The sequence below is a fragment of the Balaenoptera borealis genome (assembly GCF_965194805.1).
Source record: "Balaenoptera borealis genome assembly, chromosome: 18".
Taxonomy (NCBI): domain Eukaryota; kingdom Metazoa; phylum Chordata; class Mammalia; order Artiodactyla; family Balaenopteridae; genus Balaenoptera; species Balaenoptera borealis.
The window spans coordinates 13821590-13839868 of NC_138877.1; the positions used below are offsets into that span (position 1 = coordinate 13821590).

The window sequence follows — 18279 nt, forward strand, 5'->3', positions numbered from 1 at the left end:
TAATGTGAAAAAATTAGCTGAGGATTCCCTGACTGCTGTTTCCTCCCATTGACTTTTACTTAGGTATTGGTGAGGTTACTCTTTAAAATCCATTTTTCTGCCGTAGTTTCAATTAGTATTTTGTAAGGATTTAACATAGAGCTGGCTGGCCCCTGCTTTTTTCTGCTGAGGTTCTCTTTATTTTTCCTTCTTTTCAAAACAGCATCGACTTGATTAAAAAGCAGAACTAATAATAAAACTAACAAGGAAACAAAACTAAATACTGGTACCTTGTAGTAAATACATGTAGCCCGTAAGTTTAGGAATATCAACTTCAGTTGGCCCTCTATATCTGCGGATTCTGCATCCCCAGATTCAACCACCATGGATTGAAAATACTTGGGGGGAAAACATTCCAGAGAAGTCCCAAAAAGCAAAACTTGAATTTGCCACAAGCTGGCAACTATTTACGTAACATTTAAATTGTATTTATTACTTATTTACATAGCATTTACACTGTATTAGGTATTATAAGTAACCCAGATAAAGTACATGGGAGGGATGTACAGAGGTTGCAAACACGACACCATTTTGATATAAGAGACTTGAGCATCTGCAGATTTTGGTATCCAAGGGGGTCCTGGAACCAATCCCCTGTGGATACCAAGGGACAACTATATATGTATTTCTAGAGCCAGTAACTACGTTAAGCACTGAGTCTGTGTCCTTACAGGCAGTGCTGAAATATCAAGCATTTTTAACAGCTTTTACATTTAATTTACAGTAAACTTGCTTCCCATTTAAACAAATTATTGCCTGGAAGCACTTCATGCTCACAGAGAGGTTAAAGTCATAAGTGGCAACACATAAATATACCAAGAGGGATATCACAGGCATATCTTTCAAAGCAAATATAAGAATAATTTACAGCACAGTTTTTTTTTTTTTAAAGAAATTATTATTTTAAAGAACTCTTGGACAGCATGGTAACTACAATTTAAGTTTACTTAGGTCTGCTGCCAAATCTAACTGGAGTATTTAACTAACAAAACAGGGAAACTTTTATTCACTAATAGTTCATCAGTAGTTGCTAAATACATTCTGATGGCTTATTTTGTCAACTGCCTGTATTTAACAGAACTCACTGGGATGGAGACATCTGACTGTCATTCTCTTCATCTTCTTTACATGGCTGTATTTTACCATAGTAAAGTGGATCACCAAGTGACTGCAAAATGGTCAGCTTTGTTTTCTGATATGGATTACCAGCTTCACATTCAAATATATAGTCATCTTTTACATCCTGAAAAAGACCGAGCATCCCAAGTAAAAACCTTCTCCAGTAAATACATAGTCAAAATTAACACAAATCAGGAGTAAATAACACACTAACTTGCAGCTTGCAATAAAAAGACACATGGAACATAGTCCTTAGACCTATTTAAAAGAAAAAAGCCTAAGGGAAAGAAGCCCAGGATTCTTTTTTCAACATGGTACTTTAGGAACAAGAGTTTCAATGGGATATTAAGTTAACGAAGCCCTAGTGAAATGTCAGAATTTCATATACTGAACATATGAATGCAAATATTAAATACTAAAAGGATAAAACTTTCAAAAGCAAACCTGTTTCTATTTGTCATTAGTCTTTTTGCTACTGCACATACCAAATGTCTCTCATGGGACTTCCCTCGTGGTCCTGTGGTAAAGAATCCGCCTTCCAATGCAGGGAATGCGGGTTTGATCCCTGGTTGGGGAACTAAGATCCTACATGTTACGGGGCAACTAAGCCCATGCACCACAACTACTGAGCCCGCATGCTACAAACTACAGAGCCCACGCGCTCTAACTACAGAACCCACGCACCACAACTAGAGCGAGAAAACCCGCACGCCGCAACTAGAGAGAAGCCCGTGTGCTGCAACGAAAGATCCTGCATGCCACAACGAAGACCCCGCGTGTTGCCAACTAAGACCCGACACAGCCAAAAAGAAATTAAAAAAAAAAAAACAAACAACTCTCATTTCACTCCTAGATTCACATAATTAATTATGCCTATTAATTATGCCACATAATTAAATATGCCTTTAAGAAGTCACTGCAATTAGAGAAACATACACAAAACATTTCTCTGTAAAGATATCCCTAGAATAACTTACTAATTATTAATTTGAAACAGAAAACAAATCAGAACTACCAATAGGGGACCAAAACAAAAGTAAAAATGCAGTTATGCATTAAAATTGTCCTTAGAAATGGAAACCGTATTTTATGAAAAACAAAACTAAATCGTTGTTCCTTTTTTTAATTCACTGAACTCCCAGAAAGTTCTTAAAAAAAACAAACAAAAGAAGATTCCAAAATAAAGGCTACTGTACTTTATGTCTAATAAATTCAGATCCCAGATTAGAAACAGCATCATTAGAAATGGAGACTGCAATGGTTGCTTACATGGGCTGGCCAGACTGTTGGTTGTGAGTCATCAGATTTGATAGATTTTTCCACTTTGGCATATTTTTCCACCTAAGCAATCAAATCAAGAGACATCAGATATCATGAAATCAGTACTATGACCAAAGAAAAAAACCTAAGTAACAACACAATACACTGAAATGGGGCAGGACCCTTCCCCAACCCCCCCCCCCGCCGCCCCCCTGCTTTTGTCTGTGGAAAACCTTTAGCCAAAGAATAAGTTTAATCAGAGAATTGAGAAAATGCAGAAACAAAGGAAAACAGTCAAGGAGACCAAATAATAATAGTTTAGTCATGGAACAAAGTCAAGGAAGGACCTTTAGTTCCTCCTCAAGGGCTACAGATAATACTCTGAGCCCTATCCTGTGAGCTGTCTTGTAGATACTGTAACCCCACCAGGCAGAAGAAGTTAACTACATGACGACCAGGCTGTAGCCATGACATAAGCTGCCACGATTCCGAGAACTGACCTCAAAGAACTGGGAACAAACTGATCCTAGAAGTGAAGATTAACTGTCCCTACAACAATCGAGATGATGCTGGTCAGACCACTGATGACCTATTTCAAGACGACTGTCAGAGCTGACTGTACTGTTTCTGCAGGTAGCCCCCCCTCCCTCCGTGTACAGAAGCTCTTGCTCCCTGATTGTCAGGAGGGGGAGTCGGCATTTGGACAGGCGTCTGGTCACCCCCACAGCTGCTGGCATCCAAAATAAAGCAAACTTTCCTTTCCACCAACCTGGCCTCTTTACTGGCTTTTGAGTGGTGAGCAGCCGGACCCCACTTTCGGTTACTATACTTTTTAGCACAAGAATTCCTGAATCGCTAATAACACCAACTACTTATGCTTAAGTAGTTTAAAATTCTCCTGGTATATATTCAATTAGACCAACTGGTTTTTACAAACAAAAGGAAATGAGAATCTCTTTTGCCATTAAATAAATGTAATAAACACAGCTGCTGTTTTGGACAGTGCCTCTTCTTTATGCTCCGTAAGGTGATATCACATTTGACTTTTAGGAAAACTGGGATGTCAGAGAGGTGATTAGGACCAGGATCTGGATCATTTCCTTTGGCTGGGTCTTTAATGGAAGAGGAATTGTCATGTAACAGTGTGGACAAAACTAGGAAGAGACTAGGGAAGTTACATTAAAATTGGTAAAAATTTTTGTAAATCTTTTCCATTTTCTAGTCAGACTTGAACCGTATATTCCATGTATCTCCTAGCAGTCTGTGTGAACCAAAAGTTCTCATCCTCCTGGTAACCATGATTCTAAGAGTAACAGATTCACTTGGGCATCTGGTAAAAATTCAGATTCCCATATCCCTCCCCTGGAGACCTGATTCAGTAAGCAGGTCTGAAGTGAGGGTTTAAATGTGTATGTTTAACTGGTATCCTAGATGCTTCAACTGATCGAGTTAGGCTGAGAAACTTTTTATTAGGGCTTTGCTAACTCAAGGCATGGTCTGTGGACTCCAGTGCCACCAACCTAGGAGCTTTTCAGTATTATAGGATCTCAGGCCCTAGCCCAGACTTGTTGAACTGGAACCTGCATTTTAACAAGCAACCCATGTGATTCTTACGTACATTAAGGTTTGGGAAGCCCTGCTTAAATATCCAGACTGCCCTCCGAAGCTAAATTCCACACTTTTGGTATTTACACTAAACATCTCTTCTCAGGCCACGTTCCTTGAGGGGCGCATAAGTTACTGAAAGATGATGTGGCTTACTCTCTTGAGCCGCATATACAGTGTAGTTCTGATGCTTCTGACAGTTTTTTAAAAATCAAAGGTAGTAAGAATTATACATGTGCTAGCCTGGGAAGGATGCACAGAGCAAACATCTGTAAAAATAACTGAGCAATTCTAAAGAATTGAGTGAATAATAAAAATAGGAGAAATGGGGAAACAAAAGAAATATGGGACCTCCCATCAAAAGATCTCTTTCCTGGGCTTCCCTGGTGGCGCAGCGGTTGAGAATCTGCCTGCCGATGCAGGGGACACGGGTTCGAGCCCTGGTCTGGGAAGATCCCACATGCCGTGGAGCAACTAGGCCCGTGAGCCACAACTACTGAGCCTGCGCGTCTGGAGCCTGTGCTCCGCAACAAGACAGGCCGCGATAGTGAGAGGCCCGCACACCGCGATGAAGAGTGGCCCCCGCTTGCCGCAACTGGAGAAAGCCCTAGCACAGAAACGAAGACCCAGTACAGCCATAAATAAATAAAAAAAAAAAAAAAAAAAAAAAAAATCTCTTTCCTGTCTTTGCTCATTTATACTTCATGTGTTTCATGGGCCAGCAAAGAATACCACCCAAGGTTCCTAATCTTGGCTACTGCTCCAATATTATTAATTTTTAAATTCAGCCAGTGAGAAAAGAAGCATTATCAGGAAATTATGATGAAATATTATGAAAAAAATCAGAGTCATTTTATGCATATTATGTAATATGTACCATCTTTTTACACATTTTGAAATACTTTGGTTATTATCCCTGCTCTAAACACAGACATATATTAAGGAGTTACATTTTTAGACAAGTTAATGTGAAAGAAGAATAGCTTCTGAAAATGATCAATTGACTTAAGAAGAGTCTTAGCACAAATAGAGAGAATGAACCAGTGGTTACCAGTGGGGAAAAGGAAGGGGGGAGGGGCAATATAGGGCTAATGGGGAAAAAAAGGGTTATTATGGGATTATATAAAATCACCTGTGTGAAACTTTTGAAAACTGTAAAGCACTACATAATTTAAAGAATCTTTCATTCAATAAAATAAATAAATAAAATAAAAAAAGAAGTAGTAAGAGTCTTTGTTTTCCCGAAGTTTAAGCTACCATTAGTCAAACTTAGGAACCTTACATGAAAGGACGTGCAATTCATGCACTGACTTACATCCACTTCAGAAGGTATGGCCAAATTACAGGGACTCCGTTTCCACATATCTACACACTAAAAAATTAAAAAGAGTATAAATAAATACACTGAACACTGAAAATAAGGCAAGGCATTTGGCATTATATATATATATATATATATATTTAGAAATATATACTTACGTTTCCTGCTTTAGAAATTTTGAGGTCATAATGCTGACCTGCTTTTCTTTCCTTTCTCTTTTGTAAGAAATCAAGTAATTTTAGCTGAGGAGGAGGTGGACAATGAGACAGATCCTGCTGCCGATTCAGAGAGGACCTGGAATATCTCTTGAAACACCTGAAATATTAAGAGATTAGAACTACACAAAGCTAATACAAGAAACCCAGAATAAACATGGTTTAAATTAGTAGGTGTTAAATGTGTAATTAAATCACAAATATCTGTAGAACACTGTCACTTGCCAAGGAATGTTCTAGGCACTGGTGAAATAAAAATGGACAAGACTAACAAAATTCCTGCTACCACGGAGCTGACAGTCCAGAAGTGAAGACATACATAAACAAGTAAACAGGTCAGATCATTCCAGATAACAATAAGCAGTAGGAGAAAAACCAGGGTACTGTGGTGAATACGTGATAGAGAGGGCAACATTAGGGAAGGGAAGGACTCTGAAGAAATGATGCGTGAGCTGAGACATGACAAGAAGGAACAAGCTGTGGAAAGATCAGGGAAGGAACAGTTGAAGCAGAGAGAGAGAATTTTAAAAGGTGCTGAGGCAGGAACAAAGTTGGCTTATTTTTAAAACAGAAAAATGTAGGTAGGACTAGAGCATCAGGGTCCACACAATGGGAGATGAGGTCAAAGAGCAAGGCAGGGGCCTTGCAGATGAATGATAATGCGTTTAGACTGAATGTGAAGTACAATGGGATGGTTTTAGAGGAATTTAATCAAGTGGTGGCATGGTCGGCTTTGAGGTTTTCAAAACATTACTGTGGTTTGCTTACATGGCGAACAGACCAGAAGCGAGCGAAGGTGAAGTAGGAAGACCAGTTAGGAAGGATTTTATTGCAGAAGTTAAGATGAAGATGATGGTGGCTTGGCTTAAGGCACTGGCAGTGGGCGTGGAGAGATGTGGACAGAGATACTAGGAGACTTTATAGGACTGCTAATAGATACTATATGGACTTATTTCACTATTTCCAAGGCCGCACCTTTTCCCCAGAATATATTATTTCAGTAGTAAAGCAGGGAATTTAGAAAATGGGTAGGTTATTTCAGCCCCATCAAACTTGAAGAAGATCCAAAGTGGGCAACTCAAACAATTATGCGAAGATAACTTAATGATGAGCCTACTATAACTGCAGACCAAATTAATATGCATTCTTTTACTTTATTAACTAGAAGAGATAGCTAAAACATTCTAAGACAAATTACCATGTTATAAAAAGGCATTTAGTTAGAAACTGACTTCTCAAACTGTGATCATTTTCCCAGATCTCTAAAAGAAGTTATAAGTTGTATCTTTAAAGGTAATATTAACAAAAATTCAACTGGTATTAGCAAGTGATAAATTATTCTTTCTGCTCATACCTGTCTCTTCTCAGAATTTCTATCTTTTTGGTGAACAAACTCTGAATTTATAGGTAGTTTGTTCTTCAAAAGAATGCAGAAAATGCATCACTTCAATATAAAGCAGAGTACATATTAAAAAAATCCTAATTCTTACACAATAAAAGTATTTAAAGACAATTAAAAATCCAATTTTAAAAAAATCAAGGACTTCCCTGGTGGCACAGTGGTTAAGACTCCACACTCCCAATGCAGGGGGCCCAGGTTTGATCCCTGGTCAGGAAACTACATCCCACATGCATGCTGCAACCAAGAGTGTGCATGCCACAACTAAGGAGCCCGCGTGGTGCAACTAAGCAGCTGGTGAGCCACATCCAAGGAGCTGGCGAGCCACAACTAAGACCCAGCACAACCAAATAAATAAACAAATAAATGTTTAAAAAAAAAAAAAATCAGAGTACTTTTACTCTTTAAAGGGAAAAGATACCATAAATGGCAAAATTTAGAGGTACCGCTCTAGCTCTCTTTTGGTTTATCCTTCCACAAAGGTAATTACCGTTTCATTGGGTGCGTGTTCATCTTTTGCTTGTTATAGAGCAGCCTGTTCGCAGTGCAGGTTACAGCTACAGAAGGATCAAGACACAGTGGTTCAGCTGTAGCTAGAATCAGTTGGCTCTCAAGCAAAAGTTTGTCTTCCTGAAATATGTAAGATCATATATCAATAACAGATTTAAGATTTTCAAATCATACGTATCACTTAATCTAGAGATATTCCTTGGAATATTTCTGCTAAGGAGTACAGTAAAATACAGTATTTCAAGTTCCAACCTAAGTGTGTAAACTTTAGAAACCTGACAGCATAATGAAACTACTAATGGAAATTCAGTAATTGGTACAAGGTGGTCAAATTATAAGAATGCCTATCCATTAGCCCAACAAATATTTACTAAGCACCTACAATGTGTAAGACACTGTTCTAGATGGGGGGAATAAATCATGAAGAAAACAGATAAAATCCTCTGTCCCCACAAAGCTTACAGGACCAAGATAGATGATAGCACTTTCACTAATTGAGATAACAGTCCCATTCTATACTCAGCTTAACTTCATTACAAGAATAAAAATGACTCCACTAATACTGTATAAACTATATACACCAATTCCAAAGTTTATACAGGCTTTTTACCAGTATCATTTAACTTACTTTACTGAATCCTATTTTTTCTTTTTTTTTTTTTGCTTAAACTCTGAAATATTTTAATGGCTATTAACTAAATTTTTAAAAAGTCAAATGAATCAATTACTGCTGAATAAAAAATTTTGCAAAAAAGAAACATTGCTTCTTTCACTAGGTCTATTCAACTTATTATGGAAATTTTCAAAAATACACAAAACAGAAATATAATGACACCCATGTACCAACACCCAATTTTATTTAACAACTGCCCCTCTTTTTTTTTTGTTTTTCTTTGTTTTCCTGGAGTGATTTTAAATACATTTTCGACGTTGTATTATTTCAACTGAAAAATCCTTCAGGACACGCTGCTAACTGCTAAGGACCTCTAATATCCAGCCTAGATAAATTCCCATTATCTCAAAAGTGTATTCTTAGTTGGTTTGTTTGAGTTTGAACTCAAACAAGGCCTACACATTGCATTCGGTTTTTATCTCTCAAACATTTTTAAAAAAATATTCTGTAACGATCATCTCTTCCCCCATCTTTTTTTCTTTTCTCATGCAACTGATTTGTTGGGATTTGAGCAACTGCTTCCTCAGGGTATCATTTAACTGGGTCTGGCTGGTTGCTTCCTCATCCATGTCATTTAATGGTTTCTCTTACTCCATAAATTACTTTTAAACTGTTGGTTAGATGTAGAGGCTTGATTTAAATTAAGGTTCTATTTTTTAAACAAGAGCTCTTCAACAGTACTACTGTATACTTTCTCGTCCGCCACGCAAGGAGGCACACAAGGATTGACTGTCCCACTTTTACACCAGAGGGTTTAGTCAGACTATAGGTTTTTCACATCTAAGAAATACAGCCATCTAGATTCATTAATTCATTAAGACTTCCAAGTTGATGACATTTTAAAAAGTCTATCATTTCTTTTACACTTGTTAGCTGAAATTTTTCTAAGGAATTTTCCTTGAAAAGGCAGAATAAAGGCTTTGGTCTCTCCCATTATTTACCAATCTTCAGAGTAAGAAATCAATGCCCTAAGAACCTCCAATGATGACCAGTGAGTTTGTTTTTGAATGTTCTTTTAATAGCTTTTAACCTTCTTGTAAACAAAAAGATTACAGCCCAAACTACAACACAACACTTGATAGTTACTGATGAACTGAATCTTATTTTATAATCATATTTCACAGCTAGAATAATTCTCATTAATATTTTCTTTAGTTTAACTACACCTCTTTACAGTAACAGAAAAATAAGTGAACACTCTTGTGAGCGGGCACCTCACATATCCTGAGCCAGCACTGGAGGACTAACTGGCTATTCCCCGGGTAAGAGGTCCCCTAGGGCTACAACCAGTACGATGGCAAAACGACAGCTAGGTCTGCTTTAGAGCCCTAGATGACAGAAAATCAGCATCTATTTGTATCCACAACAAAACATTCTGTGTGAGAGGGGATACAAAACTATGTTTCACATTGGGAGAGGTCAGCCTCACCCTATTATACGATGCCCTAAAAGCAACTGGGACTGAACTGTTTTAGTTCCTTGAAGGATTACTGCATCTTTGTAGAGACCCTTAACTTCTAAAGCTCATAAATCAATCCCAAACTTTACTCATAAATAAAATTACGAGCAGAAAATATCTTTTGCTTAACTTAGTAAATATTGTTTCATCCTATATATTACTGTTTGGGATTAAAAAACAGAACTAACCTGGGTCCATTTATGGTTATCACTTGTTATTGAATGTACATCACAGATTAAAGTCTAGAATAAATAAAAGTTAAAAAAACATATTAATGTATATAGGCATACAAACATGAAGACATTTAATAAGTAAAACTCCAAATAAAATCTGAAATAATACTTCTTAATTAAACATTCCTTACCTGCATTGTTGGACGTAAGAGAATGTGCCTACTTTGGTAACCAGGAGATTTCATGTTACTGGACTGCCTGTAGTCACGTATTTCTGCTATGACACATCCACAGTGAAAAATATTAACCTGTTTTGAGTGAAAACATATAAGTAGATGTCATTTTTCAAAAGCCTAAATAAGTGGGTTTATATTGAATGTTTCAGGTTCTTTACATTCTTATGTAATGTTTCTGACCACTCACATACTCTTAAATGGAATTCCTTGGTGGATTTACCACCATATAAACCCTTTAAAAGCAACTGTTTATGTTCATCATGACTTAAGAAGCAGTTTAACACTGTTTAACTGTTTCCTAGTAATAGAATGACATCTGGCATTTGTATACTGTTAATGTTACAGACCACTGGTATCGCTGTTCTTTTTTTTCTTTTTTTGGCCGTGCCATGAGGCTTGCGGGATCTTAGTCCCCTGACCAGAGATCGAACCCGCATCCCCTGCACTGGGAGTGTGGAGTCTCAACCACTGGACCGCCAGGACGGAAGTCCCTGCTCTTCTTCTTGACACTCACTGGCTCACTGTTGTGCTCTGCTAACCTTGTCATTGTTATAAATTGTCAATAACCATGCCAGAGTTTCAGCTTACAGACACAACTGCTATATTTGCTCTGCTAAAATTTCCAGAAGATAGGCTTTACTAATAAGAGGAAGGAAGCTAACATTAATTCAAATAATAATCTCTGTTAAAGATACTGTTTTTTTGTCCTTTTTCTAAGTCCAAAGGTAAGAATCTCTGTCACTCAAGTCTTGCTAATTATCACTTGCCACAGTCGCTTATGGTATTGTGTTTTCACCATTCTTAACTCTTAGTGGGTACTGTGACCTCCATGTTGTCAGTCATTATTATGCTCATGCTTTTTAACCAACATTTACTGAGCCACTACAATGCGAACTGTGTGTCACACACTATCCAAGAAGCTTCATAGATAAGAGTGGTGAGATACTTGCTCTCAGTGTGGTAAGACAGGCAATAAACATGTAAACAAATAAAAAAGGTAACTTGAGACAGTGAATGCTACAGAGGAAATAAAATAGGGAGGGGCTTAATTTAGACTGTGTGCTCAGACAGAACTCTCTGAGGGAGTAATTTTCAGCTGAGACCTGAATCACAATAAAGGGTCAGACATCTGGGACAGATGAGCAGATGAATAAGATAGGTATAAGCTTGGTGTGTTTTAATATGGCAAGAAGCCACAGATGGCTCGAGTGTAGTGAGTGGGGATGAGAACCAGGAGGTGAAGACAAACAGAAAGGCAGGGGTTTTGTACACTGAGAGGACACTGGAGAACTTCAAACAGGGAACTGTGTTGTTGTTGTTTTCTGTTTTTGTTTTGTAAGCTTAATCTGGTTGTCTGTGGAAAACTGATTTCTAGGGTTCTAGAATGAAAACAGGAAGTTCAGAAAGGTAACTATAGAAGGTCATGACCATGTATTTTGAAGGTACAGCTGACACTTGCTGGTGGACTGAATGTGAAAGGTGAGAGTATAGTTATCTGTCAGATTGGAAAGACTGGTAATAGAACTGGTTTGGGAGGTAAAAATAAAAAGCTCCGTTTTGTCATGGTAAGTCTGAAGAACCTAATCTATATCCCAGTAAATATGTATGTTTGGAGCTTGGTGGGATGGTCATTGTAAGAGAGATAAGCAAGGGATTAACTGTCATTTTTTTAAACTCATTAAGCTGTTTGAGATCATCCAGGGAGAGGGTGTTACTAAAGAACAGAATCCCTAGGACTGAACCCTGAACATATTTATGGGGGAAAAGAGATGACAGCAAAAAAGACTGAAAGACTAGAGGGAAGAGAAAAACCAGGAAGGTGATGTCTCAGAAGCTGAAAGAAGGGTGTTTCAAGGAGGAAGTAGTTATTTACACTGAACTTTGCTAAGAGACCAACTAAGGTGAGAACAGGAAAGGATTTTCTTAGAAGTTGAGAGATGGTACAATATGCTTATATTCTTTACTAGAGAGAGGAAAACAGATAATAGAAGAGAGGCAGGTTAAAGCTGCAAGACCTTGAGAAGGAGGAGAAGGATCCAGAACATAAAGTGGAGAAGATGCCTTAGGAACAGCTTATTTCATCCATTTTAACAGGAAGGCAGGCAGAAAATGTGGACAGAGATGTGGGGATGCTGGGAGGAAATGGGAGTTCCCATCTGATGGCTTCTTTTTCCTCAGTAAACTACCACAGTATGGCTGGAAAGCCAAGAAAGTAAGCAGTTTTTTCCAAAATTTCTTGATTGTAGCTATAGGGAGATTTCCAGTGGATGAGTTAATTGTTATAGCAATTTTAGAAGAATCAACTAAATCTATACATTTCAGTACAGCCTAAAGAATAAATATTCCACAATAAACCAATTTTCATATAGCTATGTGCAATGTCTCATTTCATGTTCCATGCACTAGTGAGAATACAACTAAATACCCTTCATCACAAAACAACATATATCTGGCAAATCTAAGGACATTTTAAAGAGAAAAATTTTGTACCTGAGATTTTTCTAGGAGATCAACCAAAATAGGAGGTAATTCTTCTGCATCCAAGTATTCAAGTAATTCCCCTTCTTCATAAGGCAGTCGAATGGTCTCAGAATCTTAATTTTAAAACATAAAGTTTCAGAAAGTGATCAGCCTCACCAAAAAGCCTAGGTAATAATTTAAGTAACTTCTGATAAAAAATAAAAAGAATAAAGCCAAAAGCTCTCCTAAAGCCCTTCTTTATTTAAGTCTCAAAAATAAATCACCTTATATATTGCTAAAAAACTTGATAAACTATACACAGTTTCAGAGCAGAAAGGAGAAAACACCTAATATACTATGGAAAAACGTCTGGCACAACAATCACAGTACAAATCACAGCCAGCAGTATAGTAAGCAGAATACGATAAAATTCCAACATCTGTTAACTAAAAAGTTCCTTGAAGATTGCTTAATCTAATCTGGAAGTCAGAGTGATAATCTGGTATCACTTCCGAAAAATGACTACTTATAGACCAAAATTCTCTTGGTGTTATACAATTAACAACCAACACAAGAAAAAATTCTTAACTAGGTAAGTTCCTTGTAGAACTCATAGTATCATCACTGTATCAAAATTTAAATGCCTCTTTAGTGAAATCTAAGAGTATTTATATTTTAAAACTCTATTTTCATATTCACATTAATAGGAATAAAATGTTGAAAACTATTCAAAAGGCAGTGAATCTGCTTAACTTTGAAAGCTTCAGACTCAAAGTATATTCAAAGCACAGAAGAAAAACATACCTTAAAACACCTGATGCTATCTTAAATATATAAATAGCAACAGAACGAAAGGAAATTTTGACAAGTATTTTAAAATTATGTCTTTTATAATTTAACTTCAAAGACCTCAGTCAGAATACTTCTCAAATTCCGGAAGGCTAATCATACCAGAGGTAACTTCTAATATTCTAACAAAACACCATAAAGAGAACAATTTGGAATCAAAGTCTTCTTTTATCAAGTCATCACTGATCTGAAGGTTAAGAAGCTACTTCTAAAAGACAGCACATCCCGCCTAGCAGAGGGATTTTCGTGGCTGCTGCCCTCTGGAAGTTCTTACCTGATCCATTTTTTCCCCTGAGCATCAGAGAATATCCCTCATTTCCTGGGTATAGGTTGACCACTAAACATGACAATGTCTCCTGCATAACAAGCTTCTCTAACAAGTTCACATTTCTTCTTAATTTCTGCTTTAAAAAGAGGCAGAGGTCATGAAAATAATCCAGCATAACAAAGAATGCAATCATTTAATAAAATCAGACCTGAGTTAATCTTTGATGCTCCTTCCACATCTGTGTAAACTTAATTTTGATCTATTACTATGTTTTAGGCAAATGAATTAATATCACAAAGAAAAACTAGTGATCTATATATAAAATAAACACACTTAAATACAAAATATGTACCTGAGTACACAAGTAGCAAATATTAAAAATATTTAAAAAGGAAAACCATTAAATGTAAATATTTTTTAGAAAGATGCTATAATGTATAATTAGTTTCTATTAAGTATAAATCTACATAAATAATTTGGGGCATTTTCTTTGGTTGTACTGTTACAGAGCACATTTCTTAAATATTTTATGGCCTAAACTAGATCCAAACAAGTTCAACAGCTCTAATCAGCTGAAATGTTAAACCCAAAAATATCTAACTGGTTAAAAGGACATAAGTAATTTAAGTAATTTTCTGTAAATTCAATTTAACAGCTCCTTAGAAACCACTTCGCTAAAAAAAACAAAAAACTATCAGGGAACCTAATACACATACATCAAAATCTATTATTTTAGAAATGTATATGATTTAAAATGAAACCCACTTATAGATATAATAAATCCTTTCATCAAATCTTATTTGTGAAAGATATCAGTCAATAGAATATTTTTCATTATCAAAAAACAAATCCATTTTGAGTATATTTAACATGCATATATATATATAGTCATATGCAGAAAGAAATTATAAATTCTTGATCTATAGTCACCATAGAATCAAAAAACTGCATTTTGAAAATAAATTTTTAAAAAGCAAAGCAAAGCAACTTTTAACCACATTGATGGGAAGTCAGAAAATGTCTTTCTTAAAGGACCAGACAGTACTTTAGTCTTGTGGGCCATACGGTCTGTGTTGCAACTACTCAACTCTGCTATTTACCTCAAAATCAACCACATACAAGACATAAATCAAGGGGTGCTGCTGTATTCCAATAAAAGGTCATTTACAAAAACATGTTTGGGCCAGATCTGGCCAGTGGACAATGGCTGTCAACCCCAATTTAGAATCTTCATTTATGTATCTCTCCTATCTTAGTTCTGTCTCTGAGGCAATGGATATGCTCATTATACTGACTGTGGTGACAGTTTATGGGTGTATACTGTGAAAATTAATAAAAGGAAACCTCAACTAAAACTGGAGCGGGGAAGGACTGCAGAGGGAGCTCTCCTGCCTCACCACTCATCGTCAATTACCCCAAACAGGAAGACATCAGTTACTGATCCCACCAGGAAGAGAACTACCTTGAACTCCCAAACAGGAAATGCAACTACTTTACTTCCCCAACTAGGGGAAGGGAGACTTTCTTCTTCCCAGCAACAAGTTCAGTGAATGGGAAAGGACTGCAGGCCAGCCAATGGAAAACACCTGCAGCTCAGCCAACAAAAAGCCGTCATTTCTGGCACTTTTACTTTCCTCCAGTGAACTCTCATTTTTTCCTTGCTGATGATTTTCTTTCCTTGTCCTGCCCTCCTTACAATAAAAGCCTTCCATGTTGTGCAACTCCTCAGAGTATCTCTGCCAGATGAGATGTTGCCCAATTCATGAATCGTTTAATAAAGCCAATTAGATCTTCAAATTTATTCAAATTTTTTTTTAATACACATCAAAACTTACAAAATGTATACTTCAAACATACTCAACTTATTCTATGTCAACTATACCTCAATAGAATTTATGGAAACCATACCATAAGATTTACTCATGGTTTCACAATCATTTTTCTCCTAAAGATTTTAAAGGTTAGATACTACTGGAATTCCACTGATTTTTTGCCTAAGAGGTATTCATTTTTAAAGACAGACAACAGAAGCTCAGTAGAGCCCTTTAAGGCCCTTACGACCTGAGGGTCCGAAAGATATCAAAAAATCAATTTCTATTACATTTCTACTGCCCACACTTTCATGCTAAATAAAAATGAATTAAGTTAACCTGGGCATAAACTAATTTTTCTGACCAAATTCACCTTTTATTATCACATCTAAATTTCCTACATATCTTGTAATAGTTTTAACTTTCCAGTGCAACTCACCACGAAGAAATAGGTTAATTTTCTCCTGTCTTCAGTCTACAAATAACTTCTCAGGAAGAAAAAGATGCAAAAGATAATATACATGGTGGCTTTGCTTCTTCTAACTTCCCAATGAGATAGTCTGTTACTCAGCAAACATGGTTCCCCTCTGCTACCTAAGTAGGTGATCCCTGCCTGGTGCCAGATTAGCCAGAGCTCTGGTTTAGCTGCAGAACTGGCTAGTCTGGTTAGAAAAGATATCTGTTCACTAACAAAAATATAAATCATTCAAATCTAATTCCTTCAAATTTCCTTCTTCCACTACATTTAAAAAGTTGTAATAACATAAAAAATTTATACTTACCTTAACCTCAGGCTCTTTTTCGCATTCTTCAATATATAAATCATAAAGTTTTTGAAATATAGATTTTCTAAAATTTAATAAACAAAGGCAGTATACAAAGTAATGTTAATATAATAATCATAAAATAAACATTTTGAATTTTCCTGTAATTTTTCCTCCAATTTCCCAAAAACTGGGGGTGAAGTGGGGCTGGATATGGTAGCTAACATCAACCTAGAAATTTCTAATACAGTTGACCCTTGCACAACACAGGGGTTAATCCTCGTATAACTTGTAGTCGGCCCTCTGTATCCGGGGTTCCTCTGCATCGACAGGTTCAACTAACCACTGACCATGAAGTACAGTAGTGTTTACTACTGAAAAGCATCTGCAAGTAAGTGGACCTGCACAGTTCAAACCCACATTGTTCAAGGGTCAACTGTATATGCAAAGTACCCAGAATATAACATTTCTAGCTCAGTGTCTAGGAAGAATGAAATAAATGATGGCAATCATCATACTTCTGTGAGCCTAAGATATCAATTAATTAAGCATTCATACCTTCCACTAGATAGGTATTTCCTTTTAGGAGGTCTCTGTCGGGCACTTTCAATGACATACTAAAAAAGAGAAGTTTAAGAAAACAGCTTGTCTTTTGCATACTACATGAACAACTGTATTAATAAATCATGTAAGGCTAAAAAGGCTGTTCAGTCACTCAAGTCTCTGATGCATATTAAATCATACCTTTTAGGGAAACCTACTTTTTCTAAATATATGTTACAAACAAGTGAAATTTAAACTGTACTAAAATTTAGCACAATATTTACTTGCTATATTATAAGCAAAATCATATAGTTTCACCACTGTGATTTCACAGGTTAGCAATATTTTCAATGTTTTATGGTTGTTCAGAATATGCATAGCATACCCAATTACAAGGACTCTATATATTTGAGCTATTTTCCCCTTTAATTGAGCAGTTAGAATATCTGTTAAAACAGAAAACATAATTTTAGAAACTCTACGTCCTTGTTCAAATGTTTATTCCACTGTATTATTCAATTTCTATTCCACAGCATTACTATCTGAGCATTCCAAGTATCAGACGATCCAAACATCATCTGGTAGTTTTTATGTATTTACAGAAAAATTTGCATACTTGTCCTAATATTAACGTACTCCTTTGACAGTCACATACGAAAATCTCTTAAAACTGAGTCCTGTCGATTAAAGACAACACTATTTCAATATGTAACTTAGTCACGCCTCACCTCCGCACGATCCAAAGCTAGTTCTAAAGCTTGTTGCTGTAAAAAGTAAATAGTGTATTTGGTAATATTAGTTATTTTCACACAAACATACTTTAATATACATATAACATTTTCTAATTAAGTGTTTAAATGTGTTTTATTTTCTAAAACAGGTCTAACATTTTTCTTTATTTCTCTCCTCCACCCACCCCATTGTATACTCAAGATATAGCACAAAGAAATTATATGCAGTCTCAGGCACCTGATTATGACCACAAAGTAGTTAAGAAATGCTACCATGATTTTCTCTGGCCATGCTTGTGCAGCTGATACAGGGCTGAGGGTTCGATATGGTAACCACTACCATTTTATAAACATCAACATTTTAAGAGCACCATTCAGGAAAATATACTGGCCATCAGGTATGCAATTAAAGTGAAGCAAAGACTAAAATCCCTTAAGCTGCTAGGAATCCTGAAAACCAAGGGGGTTGTTATGTTGGTACCTAATATCAACTTAGAAATTCCTAATATTATGCAGAGAAACTATAATACAATGTTTCTAGGTCAGTGCCTACCAGAAATAGAATAAATGAAGGCTATGCTTAGCATGTTTTAATGAATTTAAGATACCATCAGTTATATGCCTGAATTATTATTTAACATTAAGAAAAACGTGCTGCCAATTATAACTGTAAGATGTCACTGATTGTAGACACATTACCACTTCAGTAATGAAAACGTAAAAACAAATGCATCTTAGAAACAATGAAAATATAGTATTATTATTACATGTACAATTTGAGATTTACTAGTAGATCCCCATCCTTCATTGATTTCTTAGAGACCCTTATTGTAAGGCAAGAGGG

The 18279-nt window shown here is 36.3% G+C and overlaps 1 protein-coding gene across 26 annotated transcripts in view; it reads right to left on the reverse strand.

Moving 5' to 3' along the window:
* SUPT20H (SPT20 homolog, SAGA complex component) overlaps positions 1 to 18279 on the reverse strand; it is a gene marked incomplete at its 3' end in the record, with an annotated part of 39210 nt that overhangs the window by 16023 nt on the left and 4908 nt on the right. For 12 of the 26 annotated variants that reach the window (XM_082365365.1, XM_082365366.1, XM_082365357.1 and 9 more), the window contains exons 3-14: positions 17433 to 17468; positions 16720 to 16778; positions 16180 to 16246; positions 13593 to 13722; positions 12500 to 12603; positions 9965 to 10081; positions 9789 to 9842; positions 7449 to 7588; positions 5503 to 5659; positions 5339 to 5395; positions 2428 to 2499; positions 1125 to 1282 (exon numbers count right to left, since the gene is read on the reverse strand). In XM_082365365.1, the coding sequence (XP_082221491.1) occupies positions 1125 to 1282; positions 2428 to 2499; positions 5339 to 5395; positions 5503 to 5659; positions 7449 to 7588; positions 9789 to 9842; positions 9965 to 10081; positions 12500 to 12603; positions 13593 to 13722; positions 16180 to 16246; positions 16720 to 16778; positions 17433 to 17468 (1151 nt within the window). Of the gene's footprint in view, positions 1 to 1124; positions 1283 to 2427; positions 2500 to 5338; positions 5396 to 5502; positions 5660 to 7448; positions 7589 to 9788; positions 9843 to 9964; positions 10082 to 12499; positions 12604 to 13592; positions 13723 to 15836; positions 16128 to 16179; positions 16247 to 16719; positions 16779 to 17432; positions 17469 to 18279 lie in introns of those variants that run through there. The other 14 variants (XM_082365361.1, XM_082365360.1, XM_082365356.1 and 11 more) reach the window with 3 other exon arrangements.